This window comes from Delphinus delphis, chromosome 19, assembly GCF_949987515.2.
Source record: "Delphinus delphis chromosome 19, mDelDel1.2, whole genome shotgun sequence".
NCBI lineage: Eukaryota > Metazoa > Chordata > Mammalia > Artiodactyla > Delphinidae > Delphinus > Delphinus delphis.
The window spans coordinates 25,270,338-25,298,083 of record NC_082701.1 but is presented as its reverse complement, the minus strand read 5'-3'; the positions used below and the strand labels follow the sequence as shown (position 1 = coordinate 25,298,083).

Sequence of the window (27,746 nt, the reverse complement as noted above, 5' to 3'; positions counted from 1 at the left end):
CTAGTAATGTATTTGATTTGTCTTTCTTCCCATTGGATATCAGCTCTGTATTTGAGATGCACAAAAGAAAATAGTTGGCTGTGTAATTCAGCTGATTTTATTAGCATACGGTTAATATTGCAATATTTGTAATCAAAGTTATTTTAAACACAAGGCAACAATGAATGGATAGTCCCAACTCATAAATAGTATAAATGGTTTTCTTTTCTCAAAACTTTCAAATTGAAAAGAGAATTTCATCTAGTTATAGTAAAACTTACTATCTCTAGTCTCTTTATATACCTAAAGAAATTGTTTTTGAGGGACTACCCTAGGGGCGCAGTGGTTAAGAATCCACCTGCCAATGCAGGGGACACGGGTTCGAGCCCTGGTCCGGGAAGATCCCACATGCTGTGGAGTAACTAAGCCTGTGCGCCACAACTACTGAGCCCGAGTGCTGCAACTACTGAAGCCCACGTGCCTAGAGCCCGTGCTCCACAACAAGAGAAACCATAAATAAATAAAGTGATGAAGACCCAACGCAGCCATACGAACAAATAAGTAGAAATTGTTTTTGAGACCATACTTCATACATAGATTTATATTCTGAATTTTATAATTTTCTTTTACTTAAAAATATATATATTTAGAAGTGCTAACAAGAGCATAGTAAAAGCAAAAGTCACTCATTATCAAACTACCCAGTGGCAACCACTTTTAGAATTGTCATGAGTGTCCTGACATAGCTCTTTCTAGCCATTCTTAGTTGATTATACTATACAGAACTGTTTTAGTCCCCAGTCTCTTCACAGAATATTGTGAATATTTTCCATCTCAGTAGGTAATTCTTCTACAACACAGTTTTTTAAATTGCTGCATAGTATTCTGTTGTATGGATGTTCTATAATTTTCTTAATTTCCTATTTTGGAGCATTTAAGTTGTTTTCAGTTCTCTGCTGTTATAAATAACATCCTCTATCCATCTCTGATTATTTCCTTAAAAGTATATATATTTTCCAATTTAACATAACATTTTCCTATGTCATTGAAAATTCATTTTAAGTAAGTATTGTATGCTAATATGGATATGCCACTTCATTTTTCTTTTGATAGATTCTGAATCTCAGATGAGATTTGTTTTTGCTAAATGGATCATCTGTCATGGATATATATGTTTCTTAAAATGTTGATGAGCAATAAATAATCAGTAGCTGACCAACTATTATAAAAGTCCAAGTACAATATAAACTGTCAGAAAATGAGCCTAGCAAAAATTTACTAGGATGACGGTCTTCAGCAAATATTTGAGTTTTATCCACGTGTTAGAGCTTAAACCCACCAGAAGAGCTAAGATACTCAAAACTCTTAGTGAGTACAACATGCTAGGTCACAGTCTGACTTTATAGATTTCTCATTATTAAAAACAAAAATAAGGGGGGAATAACCTCCAAAAACCTGGGATAGGGATGAAGAGTATGGGTGGGAGGACTATTGAAGGGATAAAGAGCTCTCGGTTTGCCATAGAGAATATATTTTCTTTTGCATGCCCTTTGTTCTCATCTGGTAATTGATTTATATTAGTTCAGCCATACATCAAAATGCATTATAGTAAATTAAAATATTAAGAGAAGAAAATGGAGATGAAACATTTTAATGTTGTAAAGCTAAGAGGTTTGGTGATGGTTAAGTTCTCCAAGTGTGATTACTTTCATTGTAGTTGCTGTCCATCATAGCATGTGTAAGTTGACTATATGTCAAAAAATGTTTTCTTATACTTGAAGAGAGTCTTAACCTTGAACACCCTCTTACTTTTCAGCACTTAAAATAACCTAAATCTCTCAGACAGTGTAAGATTGGTATAGTGTTAGTTATTTTTAATTGCTTGGATTCTATTCCATTATTTTTATAGCTATAATTTATTTTATTTTTATTGAACTATAGTTGATTTAGCTATAATGTATTTTAAACCATGTTCTTTAAAAGTTAAGAAAGATAAAATTTTAAAGAGGGAAATAAAAATCACTAATAATCATCCCCCACCATAGCACAATTTAATATATTTATATATTCTTTTTTTCTCCTTAGGCCAAAAGCATGTATTGCCAGATTTTCAAAGTTGTGCATAATGTATTGTTATAAATTGTAATAAATAGCCAACATTTTAAACACTTGGTATGTGTGAATACACCGCTAAGTCTTTATACAGAAAAATTTAGAATAATCCAATGAATTAGGTACCATTATCTCTATTTTACAGATGAGAAAACATAGCTATAGGAAGAATACATAACTTACCCAAAATTATACATTTGGTGAATTCACTAAATTCACCCTAATCATCATCATCATCATTACTAGTACTAAACATTTTGTCCCATTCTCTTTAAGACTGGGTACTTTGCTGTACAGAACTGCCTCGTTATTGGTAGCTAGTGGACAGCTGTTTTTGATTATTTTGGAGTCACAAACCCCATTGAAAATCTGATAAAAGTTGTAGATTCTTTTCCTAGAAAAATTCATTGTACATAAATGTTTGCATAAATTTTCAGTCTGGGCATGTACTTCTTGAAGCCTATCTGTGGATCTTAGAAGTAGCTGTGAAATTTTAATGATTATATATAAATGACCTGGATTGCTTGTTAAACATGCAGATTACCTGATCTCACTGCCTAAAGTCTGGGCTTGGACTTAGAATCTGTCCTTTTTACAAGCACTTCAAGTGATCTGGATGCAGGATTTGTTTTCTTTTTTTGGTGACGCCTTGCAGCTTGCAGGATCTTAGTTCCCCAACCAGGGATTGAACCCGGGCCATTGGCAGTAAAAGCACGGAGACCTAACCACTAGACCACCAGGGAATTCCCTGGATACAGGATGTTTTAAGAACACTGTTTACAAAACTGTATCCTGAGATTAAGAATCTTGTCATTCCATTGCTGTTTTAGAGTAGCTACCACACAGTACATGCTCTAAGTGTTTGGAAACAAGTCTTTATTATCAAATGATTTTACAAATTAGGACTGCCATTACAAACTCTGATGATGACAGTAATGTATGATTTTATTGCTAATACTGCCACTCTACTTTTATCTTCAGGTCTTCTATTTAGAAGAATGTCATGTATGTCTGGAAAAACATGATTGCTTAAATATTTCCTAATTACTTGAAAATAATCTGCAGAGATTATTTATTGATTTCCTTTGGTAATCAGTGACTTACTGTTTTTTTTTTGTTTTTTTTTTGCGGTACGCGGGCCTCTCGCTGTTGTGGCCTCTCCCGCTGCAGAGCACAGGCTCCGGACGCGCAGGCCCAGCGGCCATGGCTCACGGGCCCAGCCGCTCCGCGGCATGCGGGATCCTCCCGGACCGGGGCACGAACCCCTGTCCCCTGCATCGGCAGGCGGACTCCCAACCACTGCGCCACCAAGGAAGCCCGACTTACTGGTTTTTTTTTTTGTTTTGTGGTACACGGGCCTCTCACTGTTGTGGCCTACTCCCGTTGCGGAGCACAGGCTCCGGAGGCGCATGGCTCACGGGCCCAGCCGCTCCGCGGCATATGGGATCTTCCCGGACCGGGGCACGAACCTGTGTCCCCTGCATCGGCAGGCGGACTCTCAACCACTGCGCCACCAGGGAAGCCCTTACTGTTTTTTAATAGAATTTTCTTTCAAGTTTCTTGACCCATTTAAAAGATAGTTTTAAATAAATTACTTGTCAGAATGTTTTCCCTAATTATATTTATTCGTAGGATGAACTTTCTGATGTCAGCCAGGGAGGATCTAAAGCTACCACTCCAGCATCAACAACTGCTTCAGATGTGGCAGCAATTCCTAGTGATACTCCCTTACATGAAGAGAATGAAGGATTTGTGAAGGTTGCAGATACACCAGATAAGTTAGAGAGAAGCAAGCATATTGAAGTACAGGTAGTCCAAGAAACTAGAAATGTATCAACAGGTAAGTGACCCTACTTATTTACATACTGACAAAGTATTCAGTAAATCCAGATGTGGATATGACATCTTTGGGGTGTTACTGCCATAGATTTATAAAACTGTATTCAATTGTAAATAAGCTTTAAGATGTGATGATTACATAAAGTTTTAGAGAGAAAAGTGGTGGGGCAGTGGCTGAGGGGTTGAGAGCCTGAAAGGCAGGAGGACATTCTTTTTCTGTTCCCTACCTTAGGTCATTAGTCTTTGTCTTTAATTTCTCTGTATTTCACCCCTTAAATACAAGGAAAACAGTGAGTTCTGGCCTGGTGTACACTGCACTGTGTCCAGAGAAACACAAATGAAAACGTCCTTTGGTTATTTTTTAGTTGCTCATATTTACTGTTAATTGAATATATGACATATTGTCTGTCTAACCTTGTGTTTCCTAGAATCAACTCTTTAAAATTTTTTATGATCAAATGATGTATTTACAACCATAGAAGCAATTTTCATAACAGGGGCAGTATGTGCTATATGCATTGTTTTTGTTATCTTGTTCTTTCCTAAGACTCTGCTGAAAATGAAGAGAAGTCAGAAGTTCAGGCAATCATTGAATCCACTCCTGAGTTGGATATGGACAAAGATCTCAGTGGATATAAAGGCTCAAGGTACTGTAAAAGCCCGATTAGGACATCTTATCCTTCCCTTTCCCCTCTCCCAAAGCACACTGTTGTCCCCTGGTCTCTGACCAGATAAAATGCATTCAAATGTTTTGCTGAAGAAATGTTGATGTTATATTTCAGTTTTCTCTTTTTTGAAGCTGGATATTGTACATAGTTTAAATCTTCTGTGAAGTGTTACCTTTGCAGCATCAGGGACTAGGAGCATGTGGACGGATGGGGAAAAAAGACAGCCAAGGAGTATTCCCTACTTTGTGGAACTGGGAAAAACATAACAGCAGAAGTGGGGAAAATATAATTTGAAGAAACTTTATTCCTTCCCCCAATCAGGAAGAAGACAATGTATTCCCTTCAAAACTGTAATGATCTCATTACTAGAGGAAATTAGTCTCATTTTAGTATCATTTTACATGGGGAGGCTATTTAGAGGTTAGAAGAGAATGATATGTATCATCTTAATGAAGATCATCTGAAATATATTGATGTTCAAGAATGTCACACAGGAGCTGCTGCCTTTTAATTTCTTCCATAAATTTTATTTTTTAATTAATTAACAATGACCATAAAAATATGTGCCATTTTTTTGATCACTGCTAGACATTATATGCAGTAGCGGTTAAAAAGCATGAGCCTAGAATAAGACTACATGCATTCAAATCCTGACTAGGATTTGAATCTGAGGTAAGTTTCCTCATCCATAAAAGGGAATTATGATAATACTTCAGATGGCTGTAAGGAGTAAATGAATCAATATATGTTAAATCATTGGCAAAGTGTCCAGTTCAATAAATGTTAGCTAACATTATTGTTACCTTCATTATTGTTTTATATCATTTTATCTTAATTATAACCATATGAGGTTGATGTCTTCACCCCCATTTTACAGATAAGGAAGCTCAGAGTTGTACAGTAACTTGTCCAAGGTTACCAAGCTGGCAAGAGGTGGAGCTGGGATTCAATCTAGGACTCTGATTTCAAAGGCTGTGCTCTATTAAAAGATTTTTTTCTTTATTGTTTACTTAAGAAATTAAACAATGCAGAGTGTAAAAAGTGAAATTTCCTTCTTATTCATCCTCTCCTAAACCTAAGAGATGCAGCTACTTACTAACAGTTGTGCGCTCTTGTCATTCTGAACCTGTTTTTAAAAATCAAAAACATTTTTATTAGACTAAAGCATGTATGGCAGTATTAAGGTCAAATCATAATACAGAATATGAAGGGCAATAGTAGGCCCTTACCCCTACTGACCCCTCATTCCCACTCCCAAGAGGCAGTCTCTATCACTTCTCAGGTCTCTTTGGGTATTTATCTTCAGGTATCTAAATCACATCCTATGCTGTTCTTCCTTGGTCTCTCTCTTTCTCAGTTGGGGTTCAGTGAGAAAATCAAGTCCTAATGCCCTAAGGCACCCCTTGTATATAATGAATTAGCTATACTCCTGTGCAGGGACTTCCCCAGTGGTCCAGTGATTGAGAATCTGCCTTGCAATGCAGGGCATGCCGGTTCAATCCCTGGTCAGGGAACTAGGATCCCACAAGCTGCGGGGCGGCTGGGCCCATGTGCCACAACTAGAGAGCCTGTGTGCTGCAACTACAGAGCCCACATGCTCTGGAGCCTGTGCACACTGCAACTACTGAGCCTGCACACCGCAGCTAGAGAGAAGCCCATGTACCGCAATGAAAGATCCCATGCGCCGTAACTAAGACCCGCTGCAGCCAAAAAATAAATAAATAAATATTTATACTCCTGTGCATCTAGAACAGTACTAGCTATATACTTTCTTTGGGAGAATTGAGCAAATAGTCACTCAAATCATTTTCTGTATCCTGTGGATCAAATGAGGAGTCCTGGTTTAAAAAAGGCTGCAATATTAGCTATTGACTTTATAGGGCATAGCTCTTTAAACCATCATCTTTCCTTTCATCCTCCCAATATAATTATATCTCAGTTTCTGTTAAATTAACATTCATTGTTTATATCATTACGATTATATAATTACTAATAACAGCCTAGCCACAGAATATACTATGATTACATTTCCTTTCTTTTACAACTTTGTTTTTCTTTAATTTAGTAAAGCCTCGGGGTTTTTTTGGTTTTGTTCTGTTTGTTTCTTTTGCTTAGGTTTCTACATACCTATCACTACTTCACTAACAGATACCCTGCAAATCATAAATGTAAACATTCTCAAAATGGCCAAATATAAATAAAACCAGTTTCCTGGAACCTTCTGTTACCGTTCTCCAATGTAGACATTTTTGTGTTTGCTCTGGTCCTGGAATTTGCCCTCATTTTCATGCTGGGAATTCTTTTCACTTCTCTCCTTTGTTCCATCTTCTATTTCTTGGATACCATGACATCTAGCTTCTTGATTTATGCCTTTGTTTTGACAGAAATATTCTTACTAGCTTTCCTGGCAAAGGCTGTTTTGGAAGTAAGTTTTTTGAGAACTTGAATGTGATAAATGTCATTTGAAGGAATGATAGTTTGGCTGGATATAGAATTCCAGGTTGGGAAATCTTCAGAAGTTTTTATTCAGAATTGTGAGGACATTAATTCATTGTCATGTTTAGTGGAGTGTTGCCATTTGGATTCTTGCTTTTTTAATATATTCTCTGTAAGCTTTTAGGATCTTTATCCCAGTTTGTTGTTGTTTTGTTTGTTTTTTCCTTTTTAAAAATTCATGATGATGTGTTCAATGTAGGCATCTTCTTTTGTATCTGCAGTAGTCCTTTCATCTGGAAATTCATATTTCCCCGTTGAGAAATTTTCTCTTATTTCTCCTTTTTGTTGTCTTTTCTTCTCTTTTTCTGAAACACTTATTAGGTAGATATTGAACATTCTGGACTGACCCTCACAATTCCCTTTTTCCCCTCTTTTCTGTCTCTTCTATTTTTGTTATAATTTCTGGATGATTTCTTCAACTTTCTCTTTCAACCTTCGTCAATTTTTTTTCTAAAAGTTTTTTTGTTTTTCTTAGATAGGTACTTTTTATAACACCCTACAGTTCTCTTACGGATGTAACTTTATTATGAAAATAAAATAAAATTTTTTTTTTTAAGTTTTTGCTGCTGTCTGCATTCACTGTCTCCTTTTACTCTGAGTGTTTTGGACTCAATTTTATGATAGAGGCTTTCTTTGATTGTCTGGTTCTCTGTGGCTGTTTTGCTCATACTTAAGTAAATGACATTGATTCTCCAGTTTTCTGCCTATAACATTTAACCTTGGCTTCCATTGTTCAGGGAGCAATGCCAGGAGAAGGGAGGTCTCACTGTCCTGGAGGGTTGGATTTAGGTCTCATATAGCTTCTTGTGCTGTCTTTCATCACATCCCTCTATCTTATGTTCCCTCTTGCATGCTTCTCTCTGCAGATTGCTGGTTCCTTCAATTCCTGAGCCTTTCAGGGGTTCTGGCAGCATGCTGACTTCCTTCCTAAACACTAATGGCTTAAGTTGAAGCTTTGTCTGGTCTGTTAAATCAATTTCTACTGTTTGCCCATCTGTTTTCTATCTTATATAATTTTGTTCACATTTCATCTGCTGTAGTTTCTTTTTCTGTTCCCTATGTCCTTGTGGGTGTATACTTTTTAAATTCCTTTACTGTCATTTCAGTTGAGTTTCTGAATTATTGGGTGATAAATGACTGTGTCCATCGTATTTAACTGGAAATCCTGTGCAGACTTTTTTCTATTAATGTAACACTAATGCACAAACACGTACATTTCCCCATTCTCCTCCATACCCCTGCAAAAAGGGCTTATATTATACATACTGTATTGCAACTTGCTTTATAAAAAGCACCTTTATATAATGGGTTTCTTTCATTTCTAAAGCTGTATTTTAATGTTTTTAAAGTTAAAAGTTGAAACTTTTAGGTATATCCATAACTTATTTCATCTGTGCCCTGTTAATGATCACTTGGGTTGTTTCAACTTTTTGCTACTCTGACCATCCTTTTACGTACATAATTGCCTTCTTGTGACAGGGGCTTTGTAGGATTTTTTTTTTTATTTGTGGCCACGCTGCACAGCCTGCGGGATCTTAGTTCCCCAACCAGGGACTGAACCCCAGCCACTGCAGTGAAAGCACCAAGTCCTAACCACTGGACTGCCAGGGAATTCCCTGTAGGAATTTTTTTAACATCAAGTTCTTGGGTCAGTGGGTATTTACATTTTAAATTTTGATATTGCCAAGTTGCCCTTAAAAGAAAAATAAAATGGCCATGCTAATTTATACCCAGACAACGTGGACCATGGTAGTTAAGATCATGGATTCTGAAGCCTGGCTGCTTGGGTTTGAGTCCTGCCTCTTTGACTCATTTGCTGGATGATCTTGGCAAATTCCATAACCTCTTTAGTTTCCTCTTCTGTAAAGTTGGGATAATAGCAGCAGATCTTTTGTAGAGTAGGTGTGAAGGTTTTAGTAAGGTAGTCTGTGAAAGGACTTAGACCAGTGCCTGAACAATGCAGAGCAGTGCTCTCTTTTAGCTGCCATTTACTGTTTGTGTTTGCTAGGATCTCACTGCAAAAACATTCTATATATTCATCAACAGTTCTCTCTGTGGAGTTTAATGGGAATCTCTTATGACACCCTTGAGAAATCCTTTTAAATTATATTTTATATGAAATGTAAATTACAGGTTAAAAATTCCTATGTAACTTAGCCTTTTGTATTCATTTTGCACAGTTGAAAACATCTTTCACTTATTTGTTGATTTGGTTTTGGTTTTTTCTGCCTAGCACTCCCACCAAAGGCATAGAGAACAAAGCTTTTGATCGCAATACAGAGTCTCTCTTTGAAGAACTATCTTCAGCTGGTTCAGGTCTAATTGGAGATGTGGATGAAGGAGCAGATTTACTAGGTATGATCGTTTATCTGAAGTAGTATCATACTGTTTTAAAAATAGATTTTTTAAATGACTTAATTGAAAATTTCTTTAAAATGTCTCTAACTGTCCAGTGGGGCAGAGTTATTGCACTTTTACATAATTAATAAGAATGTATTCTTTGAGATGATGAAAGTTTTAAATGAGAATATGTTCACTTATGGATGTGCCTAGAATTGAATTACATTTTAGTTTGTATTTTGAATTCATGTCACACAATTTATTGAACTCCTGCTATATTCTGAGAACAGTATTACATAGAAGAAGCACAGTGATATATGTATATATGGGGTATATGTATAGATGTATAGATTTATGGATTGATGGATAGTTAATTCCTGTCTTAAATAGCGTTCATTAAATCCTGTTGACCTTAATTAAATAAGAAATTATAACACTTGATTTTTCTGAGATTTCACAGAGTATTCTGTTTTAGCTCTTTGGGAAATGTAACCATTTTAGAGTTTGTATTGTTGAAGAGTATCTGGTTTGAAAAGGATAATGCATTTGGCTCTTCTGCTATTTATCTGGTGACCTTTGCCAGATAGCTTAACCTCTCTGGGCATTAGTTTCTTTGTGCATAAAAAGAAAGAGTTCAAGAGTTGGACAAGCTGCGGCTCATGGGCCAAATCCAGCTCACCTCCTATGTGTACGAGTAGAGTTCACACAGCCACACTCATTTTTCACGGATTGTTTATAGTTTCTTTTACCCCACAACAGCAGAGTTAAGTTGTCTGTAACAGATTATGTGGTTTACAAAGCCTAAAATATTTACCATCTGGCCCTCTACAGAAAAAGTTTGCTCTGCTCTAGGTGATCCCTAAAGTTCCTTTCAACAATAATTACATGAATGGGACTTCCCTGGATGTCCAGTGATTAAGACTCTGTGCTTCCACTGCAGGGGCACAGGTTCAATCCCTAGTCGGGGAACTAAGATCCCTCAAGCCATGAGGCGTGGCCAAAAAAAAAACTTACATGACATGTCAGTTAGCTTTGGTGTGCCTTTCTTATAACTTAAGACCTTACAGAAATGGAAAATGTTATAGTATTAAAAAAAAATCTATGCCTTTGGGATGGATTCTGGTCTCCAAACATTTTTTGTATCCCTTAGTGTAAATTCAGTACAGATTACACTGTTCTCAAAAGGTGCTGTTTGTCAGTTCTTGTGAACCTAGAGAGGTGTTACCTGCATTCATTTATGTTAAATTTATTGGTTACTAGTTATGTCCTCGACAAATATTTTTTGAAGGAAATACAAGTTCTGTCTAAACAGAGCTCACAGTCTTATGTAAAGTAAGAGAGATTGAAAGTACATAAACAAAACTGAGTTAGACATAGACTCCCACCATTAAAGTCTTAGTAAAACGTTGGATGCAATTGAATGAGCTTGCATTTCTCAAGAAAGGCTAAAAGATTGATTCTTAAGGAGCACTCCATTTTTACATTTAAATTTATACTCTTTGTTAAGATTAAATTATGCATGAAAAGTTCCTTTTAAGATTTGATTGGTTTAAGAAACTGATTCCCTGGCAAAAATTGAGGGGCAGATGCAAAAAAATGTTAGAAAGAAGAATTTTTTAATGTTTAAACTTATATTCAGATTTATATACAGTGAGGTTCAATTTTTTGTTTTAACAAATGCATAGAGTTGTATAACCACCACCAGAATCAATATACATCATCTAAAAAAAATTCCTTCTTGCTTCCCCTTTGTATTTAACCAGGATGAAGTACTTTTTAAATGTTCTTTGTACACTCTGCTTCCTTATAATCCAGTATTGAGTAATATCATTATTGAGGTTATTGGCCCCAAACTTTCTTCCCTGTAGAGTTAAGAAGCCACATAGTACTTAGAAATAATTGTGGTCTTTTAAATCAAGTATTTTCCGAAAGCTTCCATTCTTTAAGTCAGAAAATGAAGCATAATAAATAGGTTAAAAGCAAAATTCTGATTTCCTTTCCACTTTGAAAAAAAGAAATAGACTGTAAACTACTGTCTTTTCCCTTTTGCAGATATTGATATATTTATCTTTAGAATGTTCCAGATTAGAAGTTTTAATATATCACCTTAAGTGTAGTGACTTAAGCCTACATGAATACTTTTGGTCAAAGATGTTAAATGACATCTCCAAGGCACATAGTTTTTCCTTGGCTTCTCTTCTGGTCAGTTCAGTGATAGTAATTGCAGTGTAATACTCACTAAATGGAACATACTTAAACTAGTAAAATTGTTTCTCACAAAGTTCCTTAAATGAACGTTGGTTGATAAATAAGTACATAGTCCATTTCTATAACTCATTATTCATTTTTCTAATTGCTGTGTTGTTGTAAAACTCTTCCCTTGTTTTTGAAATCATTATGCATGTAGTCAGTATTTAGATTACTTTTTTTCAGATTTTAATAATTTAAAAGAGATAATCCCCCAGAATTTGTCCTTTATCTTGATTGATGTCTCATCCCTTGACTTTATTTCCAATGATCCTTTTCTCTATTCACTTTAGTCACTTACCCTCCATGGCCACGTTCTAGAACTTGGAAATCATACATTCATGCATCCTACTCTTGAGATTTTCATTCTCTTGATTAAATTCTATTTTTTCAACTTCACTATTTTTACTAACTTCTTCCTGTTATCATTTAAACATGTTCAGGTCTTTTCCATTTTAAAATAAAACTACTGCCCTCCTCTGACTCCCTATCTTTAGTACCTTTCCACCCTATCACTTACTCTTCTCCCATTTCCAGGCGTGCTTTTTTGCAGAAATATCGGTGAGGTAGGCGTCTGTTATGAGCCTGGCACTATTCTAGATGCTTGTGATACACCAGTGGACAAAATAGACTTCTTGAAAGGGTGGCTACTTTTAACTGGGAGGATTTCCCCAGTCCCACTTGCACCTCATCTGACTACAATCTGGCATTCTGCCCCACACTAACCTTCCCTGAAACAACTTCTTGTTTGCTATATCCAGCTGTTCCTTCTAAGTTATTTCACATGACTTCTCAAATAGCATTTGTCTTTAAAACGGTCTTTGCTGGGTTTCTGTGGTATCAGACTTCCCTGCATTCGTTCCTGCCTCTGACTATTTCTTTTCAGTCTTCTTTGCAGGACCCTCTTTCTCCGCCCATTTTTCAGATGTTCCTGGCCCAGTCTTGCTTCCGTGTTTGGGAGGTCTGATTTGCTCTTGTTTCTTGGCTTTCATGGCTAATTGCTCCCAAGTCTTTCTCTCCGTCCAAGATTTTTTTCTACAGCCCCAGACTATTACTTCCAAACAGCCCATTAGACATCTTTAAGATGATTTGTAGAACTTTATAGTTGATATGCCTAAAGCTCAGTTCATCAGCATCTTTCTTTATTGTCCTGTCCCCAAAGGCTGTTCTTATACCAGCATATACTACCTCAGTGAATAACCTCACCATCAACTCAGTTCTCCATCCTAAATCTCTCACACTTCCCTCAAAACCAGTCATGAAGGATTGTTTGCGTCCTTTCTTAAAAAAGAAAATCTATGTATCTGTCTCTGTATCTCCTTCTTGCCTCTGATTAAATGGAATATCCTCCTCCAGGAGTTCTGCCTTGATCCCCTAGTTAAAGCTCAGTTGTCTGGAAACATATTCCCATAGGACTGCAGTTTATTATGCAACTCTTCATAATACTTTATTGTAGTTTTTTAGTGTGCCTGTCTCTCTGGCTAGACGATAAGCTCAATGTGGCAAAGACAACTATATCTCTTGCTCACTGTTGAGTCTTTGGGACATAGCACAGCAGCTAAGTGAATGGATTGTTAAATAGTTTTAACAGTTTTGTTTCACCTCTAAACCTACGCTTCTTTACCTTTTGGAATTAAAACTCCTTTACAGGAGAATTTGTAAGAGAGTAGTGTACTTTGGAAAAGTGCACATACAGAAATAGATAAAATTGTGTATACTTTCTCAAGGAAGTGACAGATAATCCAGAGCCCATCTATGGACTGAGCTTGAGAATCAGTGCTAAAATCCAAATGAGATGTCTATTTTTAAAACCGTCAGGCAGTTTTTTTGCTTGTTTTAATAGGTAAGGTTTTCAAATATGTCAGACCTAAGTTTATGCTTAGTTGAAGTCATGAATAGAAATGGGGCCACTTCAAGTTACGTTTTTCTTATAGTTATTAGTTAGTTTTTATTGATACATTTCAAAGTGAAAATTTTGGACGATCCTATTGGTTATATATTAAATTTATACACTAGATTTTAGGAGAACTCTTCATTGGGAAGGTGTAAACTCTAGAAACTACATTATAGGATATGATTTCCATAGAGTACATATTTCAAAAATTTTTCCTATTTATAATATTTATACTTTATTGTGTTTGGTTTCTCCACATCTTTTCAATTTTATTGGCTCCTCTCTCTCATTTTGAAATAAGTGAGTGTAGATCTTGCTTTCTGAAAACAATCTAATTGAGATTCTCATTCGTTTTTTCTCTTGGGCTGCTTACCCAGGGGAATATTCTGGTGTGTATGCTTTTAAATTCTTTAATATTACTGCTTTTTAAGCTAGGTGGTCTTGGCTGCTGTTCTCATTTAATGCTTTCTCTTTTTTTTTTCTCTGCTCAACTATTTTTCCCCCTGCATATATTTTCAGCTTTTATGCTTATCTCCCTATGTGCTTGAGAGTTTAGCAAACATAGTCATTATATAAACTTTTTTCACCCAACCTTAACCATATTTCTTTTGACTCTATAGCTTTATTGAAAAGTTAACATTAGTGTTTAAAGCAAATATTTCAACATATCTTGTCAAAATTCATTTTTAAATTGGAATTTGGAAACTTTTAGTTTGTCTTTATTTTCAGCTTTTGGAAATATGTAGATGATTAAATAAGCTACTGTTTCTGATATTTATTCTTCATGGCAGAAGTACCTTCTTCTTTAAGAATATTTGAGGTAATTATAATACAGACAAAATATGAGTCCATATGTGAGCATTGAACTTTTAGCATTCCTAGATTAGTTGCGTTTTAAATTATCTTTAAGTTATTTGAAATATTACCTTTTTTTAAAATAAAGAGACATGTTAACTCCTTTAACTGACATTGTTTTCATTAGAGTTATTTACTTCCTTTTTTAGGTGGGTTATGAATATTACTTCCATTGTATGTGATTTACCAATATTAGTGGAGTGATGGGTTTTTTGTTGTGCTTGCTTTGCTCTGTTGTAACTTTCTGAGGTATATTCCCTAATGTGTTGTTTGATTTCTTCAGTTTCTTGTGAGTAGCAAACTAAATAGCTTTCTTCTCCCTAAAGATCACTACATTGGATCTTGCATTGAATGCTCTACCGCCTACCTTACAGTACTCATTAAATTATTAAGCATGATTGTATAAATTGACCACTAAGCATTATCATTTCAGAGGTGGCACTTTGAAGAAATCTTTATATTATTGATCTGGGATTTTCACTCTAATTATATTCAATTTTATTTTGCAAAAGAATTGGTAACATATCAGAACATCCTTATGAATGAAGGAAATCACCTTGATTTCTGTCTTTTGCACATCATTATGCGTTAAATCATGACATTGTGATTTCAGATGTTTTTCATATCATGGCTAAAACTACAGATTAATGATCTATTTTCATTCTGTTTCTTACATAAAACATTTCTTGTTCTTTGTTTTTGCTTTACATGGAATGCATGGGCTTTAAGACCATAATTTCTTTGGTAAGGTTTCATCTGCATTGGGGTCTTTCTTGTTTCTTCCTGTTCTCTATTAATAAGACCTAATTTTTAGGCAAAAGCCTGCAATAACAGGTGTGATTTAGAAATGATTTCTGATCCGTATTAATGCTACTCTCTTTTCCCCCTAAATACTGCTACTTTTTAGAATATTTGGCAGAAAAGTCTTCATTCTTTTGAAATATTATCTATGAGAAGCAAAATACAGACTAAGAAAATCTTTAGCTTTGTTTTGTGGTAGATAATTATTTATAATTTTATAATCCATACAAGTAGATACATAAAATGAAATTATAGACAAAACGAGATTACTAAAGGACAGATAAAATTTATAAAATAAAATTTGAGACTATAGCTTATTATAAGTTTATATAATTTTAATAAATTTATTTTCAAAGTTTTTATCTTTTTTCTTTGATAGGAATGGGTCGTGAAGTTGAGAATCTTATATTGGAAAATACACAACTGTTGGAAACCAAGTAAGTATATGCAAAATTTTAACAGGCAACAAAAGATACTGAATTTTCTTCTCACCCAATTCAATGGCACATCTTTAATTTAACATAGCACGAATGCAGTCTCACTACCCCACGTCCTTCCGCTTCTCTGTGTGTGGGCTTGTGCATACACACGTACACAAGCAAATAGTTAATGGGACCTAATTTCACTGATGGTGTGTTTCATTACTCTGTTGTTTTCAGAAACAGATTTTGATCTCCTTTCTACCCTGCAAGTATCCATGCCTTTCTCTTAATCTTCTGGATGTGTCCTATGTGGTTTTTGCTCCCTCCCCTGGGATATCTATTTTCTTCTCTCTCCTCTTGGGGCTTCTTTTATTTCTGCATAAATGTTTTTATCTATATGCGGCCCACCTCTTCAGAACTCTCCTCCATAGTAGCAATTTGTGGAGTCTTACTTAGGCCCTCAAACACATTGGAGTTTTGTTTAGTGCAGTGGGTCCTGAGTTACGTGGAAAAGCAGATCAGGCCCCTTTGTAAATTTGCTGTGTCAGAGCAACTTTGGAACATCTGTGTATATCCAAAACAGAATGTAGCTCTAATGACGTCCTATGTCCATGATACGCAAAAGGAGCTAGATCTTAGATTTTTTTTTTCATTTTTTTCAAGGTTAGACTTTCTTATTAATTATTAAAGGTAAATTCAAGGATTAGTTTTACTTTGTTGATTAGATAATATCTTTTCAGAACTTATTAAGAACGGTACCCTTATGGATGCTATTTGTTTGTTTGTTTAATTAACCACTTTATTTTATTTATTTTCGGCTGCGTTGGGTCTTCGTTGCTGTGTGCGGGTTTTCTCTAGTTGCAGCGAGCGGGGGCTGCTCTTTGTTGCGGTGCGCAGGCTTCTCATTGGGGTGGCTTCTCTTGTTGCGGAGCATGGGCTCTAGGCGCACAGGCTTCAGTAGTTGCAGCACACGGGCCCTAGAGCATTCCGGCTTCAGTAGTTGAGGCACGTGGGCTCAGAAGTTGCGGCATGCAGGCTCTGGGGCACACAGACTTCAGTAGTTGTGGCGCACGGGCTTAGTTGCTCCGCAGCATGTGGGATCTTCCCGGACCAGGGATCAAACCCACGTCCCCTGCATTGGTAGGTGGATTCGTAACCACTGCACCACCAGGGAAGTCCTGGATGCTATTTGTTAAAAGTTTAATTTTATTTAATTCTGACTTTTTAATAATTTAGTGGTCTGCCTTGCCTTATCCATTTATTCTTCTTTTTAAAAAAATATTTATTTATTTGTCTGCGCTGGGTCTTAGTTGCGGCACGCATGATCTTCACTGCAGCATGCGGGATCTTTAGTTGCAGCATGTGAACTCTTAGCTGCAGCATGTGGGATCTAGTTCTCTGACCAGGGACCTAATCCGGGCCCCCTGCATTGGGAGCATGGAGTCTTAGGCACTGGACCACCAGGGAAGTTCCTCCGTTTATTCTTTGTTTGATAAGAAAACAGACCATTGCTTTGTGGGTTTTTTTTTTAAACCTTTATCTACAGACACATCAGGTAGAATACCTTTGAAGGTTTCAGTCATTATTTAGCCTTATGATTGTAGTTACTTTAGTCTACAAGAGAAATAAGCTGTGAGATAGAAAGAATATTTACTTGTAATGGTGCTCTTGAAATATGTGTTTCTTAGAAATGCGTTGAATGTAGTGAAGAATGATTTGATAGCAAAAGTGGATGAACTTACCTGTGAGAAAGACGTGCTGCAAGGGGAGTTGGAGGCTGTGAAACAAGCCAAGCTGAAGCTAGAGGAGAAGAACAGAGAATTGGAGGAAGAGCTTAGGAAGTAAGTTTTCACTATATTGTTCTAAACCAAACAAGCTTTGCCAGTGTGCCACCAAGGTTATAGGTGTAACCCCGAGACTGCTACCTTTAGCGCTCTCGTCACAAAGGCCCCAGAGCTGCCTGGGATAGGGTTAAGTGCTTGGCTGATTGCCTCTGCTCTGAACAGACCCTTCCATTTATTGAATATTATAATTTTTTGTGCATGTCATGATGTGAAAGAAGTTAGGAGAGCTGTTCAAATATTGCTAATCAGGAAACTGTAAACATTCATTATTTTCCTTTTCTTTAATGCCTGGTTTTCTGAGAACAGTGCTATGATAAAGTTCCCCTAAATGAAAGCAGCTAAATACCCCGTTTGGAAAAAGAAAAATAATCATTTAGTGGTAGTTAAAATTTTTGACCTGTTCTTTATTCTTTAAAAAGGTGAGGTCAACTCAAATAACATGTTTTGTTTTTTACCCCCCACTAGAGCTCGTGCAGAGGCTGAAGATGCAAGGCAAAAAGCAAAAGATGATGATGATGTAGGTTTATAATTTTGGACTTGTTTTCTTAACTTACCATATTTTGGTATTTTGGGGAAATCTTGTTAATTAAGCTTTGGGTATAGCATTATAAAGATGAAAAGAAAAAGTTAAAATCGTGCTTATGATCATGAATAGTCTAGATTGTGCTCCCACATAGTATCCAGATGCTAAGCTTTCTAGCTACGCACAGTGTGCTCATTTTTCCTCCATGGCTTTGTGCTCTGACTTGTGTTTGCCTATTCAAGCTCAAGGACCTGGTGGGATATTTTGGAGTTTTTTGTTTTTGTTTTGTTTCAAATTTTAACTTAGAAATATATGAAAACCTTAAGAATAAAAATAGTTTAATGGTATTAAACATAAAAAGATAAAGTCTAGAAACTTTAATACTAGGCAATTAGCCCATATTGTTGTCAACATATAAATACAAAAGAATAAATATGAACTTCTTGCCAATGTTATTAGCATGCCAGTTATTCTGTCAGTAGCTAGGGTATCATTCCTGTCACAGGTGTTTGCCGGTCAAGTATCAAACGTGAGATATATGGATGTCCTGATCAGAATGATTATTTTGTGCCCCTTCAATCTCTTATTTGTGTTTTTATATAATATTTGATACATTTAAAAATATATGTAACATGTAAGTTATGAATAATAACTTATAATTAACATTATAATAAATTAACATTATGAACCTACCATTTAACCTAAGAACTAGAACATTATCAAACATTGAAGATACCCTATGCTCTTCCCTCTAGAGGAAACTACTATGCTGTATTTATCATTTTCTTAACTTGAAAAAAAATAATTTTATCATACCACACATGTATGTATCCTTACAAGGTATGGTTAATTTTCACTGTTTTTGTGTTTTATATGTATTTAGCTTTGGAGACTTGCTTCTTTTTCTCAGTATTATGTTTTTTATATTTACCCTAGTTGTAGTATAGTGGTATAGTTCATTCATGTTCACTGCTTTATAATATCCCATTATGAATATACTACAATTTCTGTATCTGTTTTCCTGTAAATGAATATTTAGGTTATTTTCAGCTTTTTACTACCACCAACAATGCTGTTATGAACATTACAGTGAGAGTCTTCTGGTTTTTCAGGGTATGTTCCTAGTAGTGGGATTGCTGTGTTGCAAACTCAAAATCCTTTGATCATTTGTTGTTTGACTTTTTTTTAAAGGAGAGGTTAAGTTCTGCAGCAGGAGGACAAAGAAGGAGACTGCTGAGGGATAAGCTAAGCTCAGCCTCTTTCTTTCTGTCCCATGCCTTTCAGCTGTGATTCAAAATGTGCATACTGCACTGAGCAAAACAAAAGCCCTACAGTTAACCCAACCTTCCTCTCCAGAAGAGCCTTTAGAAATCAGCAGTAGAAGGAAGTTGACTTGAGCATGCCCCTTTGGGGTCGTACCATGCTCACATTCCTTATTCTCCCTAATAATAATTCTGGTTAATACAGTTGTCTCCATCTTGTTATATTTCTTTTGGTGTTTTAGTGACTCCTAGCATTGGGTACCTTGGTAGCTAGCCAACAGGTTTTTATGCTTTTCGCTGGCTTTGAGTGTGTATGTAGATTGGTAGTTTGAGATAAATGAACCCCTTTAGGAACTTACTTGTAACTATTTTCTGAATAACTAGTATTTGTTATAGAACATGGATTTAAAATACTGTTGTGAGAACAACATTTCCAGGCGAGTGTATTAAATCTATAGAGATAACAGCCTTTTTGTTTTTCTTCAAAATCTGCACTATTCTTTGTATTTCCTTTATAATATATTCAAATATTTGTATTTATATTGAGGAATTAAATTGTCTACTTTTTTCAGTCATAAATAATTAAGTATATCTCTTTATTGATTTTATTTTTATTAGACCTTTTTTTTTGTTATCCACTAGATTAGAAATTAAGGAATGTTAAAAGCTTAAAATTTTTACTTAAGTCTGCGATAACACTAAAACAGATACAGGCTCCCAGAGTGATCTCTAGTCTTCTTTTCGTTATAGAGTGATATTCCCACAGCCCAAAGGAAGCGGTTTACTAGAGTAGAAATGGCCCGAGTTCTGATGGAGAGAAACCAATATAAAGAGAGATTGATGGAGCTTCAGGAAGCTGTTCGATGGACAGAGATGATTCGGTTTGTATGAGAAGTACCTCTGGTGTTTTTCTCCTCTTTGTTTACTAGGTTACTGATTGTTTACTGATATTCATTTCTTTATTCAGAACTAGAGTCCTGCCTTGGGGATCCAAGCCCATTGCTCTGTTTACTAAGAGAGGTCTAAAGAAACACTAGCAGTTACTAACAGAATGTGATCAAAGCGGGTCCCTTTTGGGCCAGTGAGGCCTCTTGGAGAATATTCCCACAACCTCTAAAGGGCAATTAAATGATGGTCTGTCGATGAAAATAATCAGTAAACGATCTATAATTGGAATAGAAAAGAATTTTATTTGAGCCAAGTGGAGGACTGCAGCCTGGGAGACAGCTTGTTGGATATCTCTGAGGAGCTGCTCTGGAGAGGCATGGGTTTCAGCACAGCTTTATATCTTGTCAGAACAAATAACATCAAACAAGTCACAGATACATTCCTTCAAGGTTTCAAAAAAACCAGATAAGCGTGTACACAGTGAGTCAGTATGGCCTTGACACCTGGGAAGGGAGTCTTATCGTCAAAAGAGTGAGTACCAGCATTGGTGTCCCAGGAAGGGAGGCATTTCATCTTTATCTTTAACATGGACATTCTTTACTTCTGGTCAGTGCTCCCTTTTCTTTAATAATGAAAGCATATGTACAGTATATGTTTGATAGGCCACAAATAGGCTGTTTTAGTTCACATAACATTTGAGTTAAATCATGTATAAGCCAGAATACTTCCCCACACCTCAATATGTGAAAATTTCTTTAGTCATTTTTTGAAAGAATGTAGAAACTGACACTACTTTTGCAGTGATGTCAGGAAGAGGTAAAGTTTTCATTTGCCACATAGGGAACGAAATCAGTCATAGTCAGTGACTTCCTGTAAAATATTCCTGTAAACTTCCTGATTTCCACCACCCCCCCACTTTCTGAGTAGTCATGCAAAAAGCAACCTTCAGTTGACATCTTTGTAAGTTGGATCTTAAATCTCACCTAATGCTGCCATCTAATGGTCATATCTTCGGTAGCAGCGTTCCTTATTTTAATTTTAGAAAGAGCTCACGAAAAGTTTGTAAACTAGTTGCCCCCTAATTTGCCCATATTTTTCAGTTTGGATTGTCACATCAGATTTACCAATAATAGTACACACTGACACCTTGTTTTAAAGTTTATGAAAATATTTTCTAACCACCAACTGTTACTTCCTTATGATTATGTCCTTTACTTAATAGTAATAAAAACATTTTGTATAGCACATTTACAATTTGCAAAAGTTGTAATTCCTTGTAGCTGCTAAGAAGGAAGAAGATTACTATCTTAATCTTTATTTATTGGACAGAGAAACTAATATACTAACAAATATGTTCTTAACTCCAGCTTTTAAGGGATATGGAATAAATAATGAGTGAATAGTTAAAAAACTGAGGCATATAGTCAGGTTCCACTTTTCATTCCTATTTTTAATTCTAGCAGTGAAATGGTAGTCAACAGGTGAATAAAAATGGTGGCTTAACTTTCTTCATTGAATTAAAATATGTTTTAAATTCAGTCCTTAAAAAAAGAAATGAAAAGGGGACTCTGACAGTCATAGCAGAAACCTTACAACCTTACTAAATCAATTTGCAGTGCCTTTTTTTTTCTTTTTGAAATTTTGTCGAATTATTGAATCAATGCAGTTTCTTTTCTTTCTTTTTTTTTAAATATTAATTTATTTATTTGGCTGTGTCAGGATCTTTAGTTGCGGTGCCCGGGCTTCTCTCTAGTTGTGGCGTGTGGGCTCCAGAGCGCACGGGCTCAGTAGCTGTGGTGTGTGGGTTTAGTTGCCCCATGGCATGTGAGATCTTAGTTCTCTGACCAGGGATTGAACCCTCGTCCCTTGCATTGGAAGGCGGATTCTTAACCACTGGACCACCAGGGAAGTCCCAATGCAGTTTATTTTCTTCCCTGGTCAGCTTTTCAGTAATGGAAAAGTTTTAGTCCTGTGAAAAATGACCCATCAGAACACTAAAGTTACAAGCTAATTTTTGAGAGCTGGAAGTGTAAAACAAATGGTACCTTTATGTAGAGACAGGGAATTACAATGCAATATTTTAATAAAAAGGGAAGTTGGAGGATATCTCTTCAATAAAAAATTGAAATAGTAACATTCAGGCTTGTTGGCTATCTGTCCAGCCCAGATAATAATTTTGTCTCTTATCAGTAGTCTGAGCTCTTTGAGGGAGGGATGGAATTTTATTTATATTAGTTGTATCGGCCTTAACAGACTGACTGACACAATAGGTCGAAGTAACTATTTGCTGACATTGTTGACTCTCCTCCATGTATTTCATGAACTTCTTGGGTCCCTCGTTCTTCAGATAGAAAGCTAGACTACCTCACTAAACATCTCTCTCTCTGTCTCCCACCCCTTCTCTTTCCCTTTCCCTGTAGTGCATCAAGAGAAAATCCAGCCATGCAGGAAAAAAAAAGGTCAAGCATTTGGCAGTTGTAAGTATCTAAAAACACACAAAGACTCTGAGATGAGATTAGAATCAAAATTTATTTTCACAAATGATTTCTTTCTTTTTGCTTTCTTTCTTAAATTTAGGGTATATAGCTAAACTGAACTTTTTCTTTTTGGTATGTAGTATGCCGGCTCGGTAAGGCTGTTCTTGAGGACTATCGTAAGATGCATCATGTTGGTTATGCATTTAGTGGAATCCTCTACTAAATTAAATACAATAATGGGGAATTATTTTTAGAGTTGATAGTTTTCTGGATCCCCATTAAAGTTACTGATTCACTGGTTGTGTGATTGTAAGGAACTTTACAAAGTGAAGATTAGAAATTTAGTGTTTGTGGGGTTGAGTTGTGTGTGTACCTGTGCGTTTGGGACTTGAACTGTGTTTGTGCTGGAAGTACTGTGCATTTACTGTGCTTAAAACTTGCCCTTTTTTGGTGAATTTTTTCTGGTATTTAATAGAAATAGGTTTTTTTCTCTTTTTTGAGTGGATGTGAAAATAGTTATTTAAATTGAGGTTACTAAAAAAATGTATAAGGTACGTGTTAAAATGGTAGTATGTGTTCTAGTACTTTATTATGACTATTTTTAGAAGTGGCTTACTAAGCTTCTGTTCAAACCGTGCAGCCATAACCTTGCTGTTTAACAACCACTGGCTGGCTAAAGGAACCGTCTTATTTTATTTCTTCATTACGAGAAGTTCCCTGTACTCAAGAGCTCCTTCCTTTCATTATGAGGGTTGCTAATTAAAGAACAGGGATCTGCCATTCTAGGCAATAGTTTCTCTTTCCTGAATGTCTGAGTTTGGCTGTGAGTTATTGCTGAGGTTGCAGTGTGTAACTACAAAAAATCTTTTTGCTGGTTTCTAACTCATTTCCTTGTAAAAGCTCTCTGGAATTTGTGGAAAATGATGGATTGTTCTTAACCATGCATGTAACACACACACACACTGCACACACACATCCTCTCATTTTCCTTTTAGTTTCAGCAGACTTTTCAGCTCCTCAAGTAACACTACTAAGAAGCCTGAACCACCGGTTAATCTGAAGTACAATGCACCCACCTCTCACGTTACTCCTTCCGTCAAGAAAAGAAGCAGCACCTTATCTCAACTCCCAGGGGATAAGTCCAAAGCCTTTGATTTCCTTAGCGAAGAGTAAGTGTTTTTCAGACTAGCGGTTACACCCTAAATAACTTAACAGTTCAGAATATTCTTGCCCCTTATCAGATCAGCTATAAAGAAACTATTCCTATAACTTGACTGCCTTTAAGTACGTTGCTCCTAGTTTTCATAAAGAGGAGAAATGTTTTAAAATCTCCTTTTTGCTAGTTTGACAACATTGATAAATATTAATAGAAATGTTGAAGACCTATATAAGCCCTTGTCCTAGTTGTTTGATCATTTCCTCTGTTGTCAGAAGGAACTGGCTTTCCATCCTGACCCTGCTCCTCACTAGGTAGATGAACTTGGGAAAGGTAATCTCTCAGAGCCCCAGTGTCTCTACCTATAAAATGAGTATGATAACCTACCTTAGAGATGTTAGGATTAAATTATATAGTGTCTGTAAACTGCCTGACACAAGGTAATTTTTTCTTGTTATTTATGCTATTTTAGCAGGGGAGGGGAGATAAGCTGTTGTTATATTCACTTAACTTAAAAAGGAAATTTCTTTCCCTTTTAGAACTGAAGCTAGTTTAGCCTCACGCAGAGAACAGAAGAGAGAACAGTATCGTCAGGTAAAGGCACATGTTCAGAAGGAAGATGGTAGAGTGCAGGCTTTTGGCTGGAGTCTGCCTCAAAAGTACAAACAGGTAACGTTTGAACATGGTAAGAGCATCTAATGGGAGATGCGAGGGGGAGGAGTAGGCCTGGGCATGAAAGACTCGAACTACACGTCCCAATCTGCTCAGTTTCAAGTGGCATGGATTTGGCACACGTTTAGAGAAGTATTGAGGGTACTGGGTTTTAGGCGGTTTTCTTGAGCCCTTCAGCTCAAGAGAAATGCCTCTGAGTTCTGTGAGGAAGGAGAGGGGTCAATAGGAGGTGGCTGAGTACATGTGACTTGGGGTATCCTATTCTATTTTAATATTTGAAGATTTTGTTAAAAAAAATTCAGGTCTTCAGGAACTTTACTATATTCCCTACCCCTAACACACACACACACACACACACACACACACACACACGTGTGCACTAACAGGTCTGTGAGTTAATGTATCTTTTCTGAGCTCCCAAAGCAGCATCTTATCTTCTCTAATTGCCACTTGATTTTCTGCTTATTTTTCAAATAAGAATGACAAAGTTAACTTGAACTTGACTTCATAGAATAAGTATGTTACAGCAGTGCTTGTCCATGTCTCAGTGGTTCTGTAAGTTCACTTTTTTTTTTTTTGCGGTATGTGGGCCTCTCACCGCTGCGGCCCCTCCCGTTGCGGAGCACAGGCTCCAGACGCACAGGCCCAGCGGCCACGGCTCATGGGCCCAGCCGCTCCGCGGCACGTGAGATCCTCCCGGACCAGGGCACGAACCTATGTCCCCTGCATCGGCAGGCGGACTCTCAACCACTGTGCCACCAGGGAAGCCCTGTAAGTTCACTTTTGATGAGGCTTACCCAGTGTGTCTTTTTCTCCCCTCCCCAATTATTAGGTAACCAATGGACAAGGGGAAAATAAGATGAAAAATTTACCTGTACCTGTCTATCTCAGACCTCTAGATGAAAAAGATACATCAATGAAGGTAAATTAATTTTGAAGTTAATGGTAATATTGCTTAAAATCTTGGTGAAGTTTTTCCTAAAACCAAAAAAGTTTAAATTCTACTTTCGTGGGCAAGGTTATTGTTCATTTTGTGGTTTTAGACTGGAATACTTTGAATATTTTTAGAGCCCTCTGTTTGTAATCATTAGATCTTTTAAAGAAATGTGAAAAGTTGTAAACATTTTTAGAGAGAAAGTGACTTAATACCATCTTTTTTTAACCCAAAAAAGCTGTGGTGTGCTGTTGGAGTCAGTTTGTCAGGTGGGAAGACCAGAGACGGTGGCTCTGTGGTTGGAGCGAGTGTCTTTTACAAGGATGTTGCTGGTTTGGATGCAGAAGGCAGTGAACAGCGAAGTGCATCTCAGAGCAGTTTAGACAAGTTAGATCAGGAACTTAAGGTAAGTGCTTACACTAAAAATTGACCCAGTTTCTGAGACTAATTGCTTAGCTCTTTGATCTCAAACTTACTTCTGGGTCCAACTTCTAATTGGGGTTACTACGCCCTTGCTTACTCCTCATCCCCCCTCTCTCTCTTTTAAATCAGTTTTACTGGAGTATATTTTACATAAAATAAAATGTACGCTCTAAATGGATACAGTTCAAAGAGTTTTGACAAAGGTATGCACCTATGTAGCAATCATCACAGTCAAGATATAGAACAGCTTTAACACTGATCTGCTTTAACTGCTAATTCTTAGTCTACTAATTATTGTTGAAAGGTGGTTATACTTTCAGCCTTCCAAATAATCTGGAAATAAACTTGAAATAGTATTGTCCTTTAGTGTAGAGGCACAGCCGCATGGATATTTACACATACGTCTCATTTTAAACATTCATTTTCCTTACTTTGCCTATGCAGGAGCAGCAGAAGGAGTTAAAAAATCAAGAAGAATTATCCAGTCTAGTCTGGATCTGTACCAGCACTCATTCAGCTACAAAAGTTATCATTATTGATGCTGTCCAACCAGGCAACATCCTAGATAGTTTCACTGTTTGCAACTCTCATGTTCTGTGTATAGCAAGTGTACCAGGTAAGAGTACCATGCTCCTCTCTTCCCACCGTCCACAGCTCCTTACTGGCAAGAACCGACTGGTTACTGGAGATAGTTATGTACCACTCTCTCACGGAGTTTATTTTCTAGTTGGTGAAGACCAAAAATAAACTGGAAACAAATGACTAACAAAGAGATTTTCAGATACTGTGAAGAAAGTAAAACAATGGAAATTTGAGAAGATAAGTGGGTGGCAGAGGGCAAGGGGCTATTTAGATTGAATAGTAAGGGAAGGCCTTCTAAAGTTGTATATTAAATATTATGTGATGTTAAAACATTGGTTTAAAAATTAAAGGGAATTCCCTGGCGATCCAGTGGTTAGGACTACGTACTTCCACTGCAGGGGGCATGGGTTCCATCCCTGGTCGGGGAACTAAGATCCTGCATGCCACGCGGCGCAGCCCCCGCCCCCAAAAAATTAAAGAGGTTGATGTTATATCTACACAGTGGAATATTATTCAGCCATATAAAGGAATGAGATATTGATACATGCCACAACATGGATTAACCTTGGAAACAACTCAGACACAAATATTGTATGATTCCACTTACATGAGCTATCTAGACTAGGCAAATTCATAAAGACAGAATTAAATTAAAGATTACCAGTGGTAGGGGCTCAGGGAGCAGAGAGTTATTGTTTAATTGGTACAGATTTTCTATGTGTGGTGACAGAAAAGTTTTGGACATAGCTGTGATGGCTGTACAACATTGTGAATGTAATTAATGCCACTCAATTGTACACTTAAAATGGTTAAAATGGAAAGTTTTGTGTAGTATATATGTATATTTTACTACAAAAAATTTTTTGTAATGTGATAGGAATAAAAACAGCTTTCTAAATAAAGAGAACTGAAGAGGTTTATTTTTTTATGGTAAATGCTTAGTTTTTAAATGTGGTACTAATATCTTAAGGCACTGTATACACCTAGGCTGTATTAATTTTATTTATTTGTTTGTTTGTTTGTTTATTTATGGCTGCATTGGGTCTTCGTTGCTGCACGTGGGCTTTCTCTAGTTGGCGGCGAGCGGGGGCTACTCTTCATTGTGGTGCGCGGGCTTCTCGTTGCGGCGGCTTCTCTTGTTGCGGAGCACAGACTCTAGGCACCCGGGCTTCAGTAGTTGTGGCACTCGGACTCAGTAGTTGTGGCTCGCAGGCTCTAGAGCACAGGCTCAGTAGTTGTGGCTCACGGACTTAGCTGCTCCATGGCATGTGGGATCTTCCCGGACCAGGGATAGAACCCATGTCCCCTGCATTGGCAGGCGGATTCTTAGCC

The 27,746-nt window shown here is 36.7% G+C and overlaps 1 protein-coding gene across 6 annotated transcripts in view; it reads left to right on the top strand.

The window, feature by feature from the left end:
- The window catches only part of SPAG9 (sperm associated antigen 9), a 143,167-nt gene that overhangs the window by 92,789 nt on the left and 22,632 nt on the right, over nucleotides 1-27,746 (top strand). For all 6 annotated transcript variants that reach the window (XM_059998345.1, XM_059998344.1, XM_059998343.1 and 3 more), the window contains 13 exons: nucleotides 3,724-3,931; nucleotides 4,478-4,577; nucleotides 9,328-9,449; nucleotides 15,611-15,668; nucleotides 17,342-17,494; nucleotides 17,963-18,014; nucleotides 20,033-20,163; nucleotides 22,591-22,647; nucleotides 23,643-23,816; nucleotides 24,343-24,472; nucleotides 25,308-25,397; nucleotides 25,648-25,815; nucleotides 26,277-26,448. In XM_059998345.1, coding sequence (XP_059854328.1) covers nucleotides 3,724-3,931; nucleotides 4,478-4,577; nucleotides 9,328-9,449; nucleotides 15,611-15,668; nucleotides 17,342-17,494; nucleotides 17,963-18,014; nucleotides 20,033-20,163; nucleotides 22,591-22,647; nucleotides 23,643-23,816; nucleotides 24,343-24,472; nucleotides 25,308-25,397; nucleotides 25,648-25,815; nucleotides 26,277-26,448 — 1,615 coding nt within the window. The remainder of the gene's footprint in view (nucleotides 1-3,723; nucleotides 3,932-4,477; nucleotides 4,578-9,327; nucleotides 9,450-15,610; nucleotides 15,669-17,341; nucleotides 17,495-17,962; nucleotides 18,015-20,032; nucleotides 20,164-22,590; nucleotides 22,648-23,642; nucleotides 23,817-24,342; nucleotides 24,473-25,307; nucleotides 25,398-25,647; nucleotides 25,816-26,276; nucleotides 26,449-27,746) is intronic.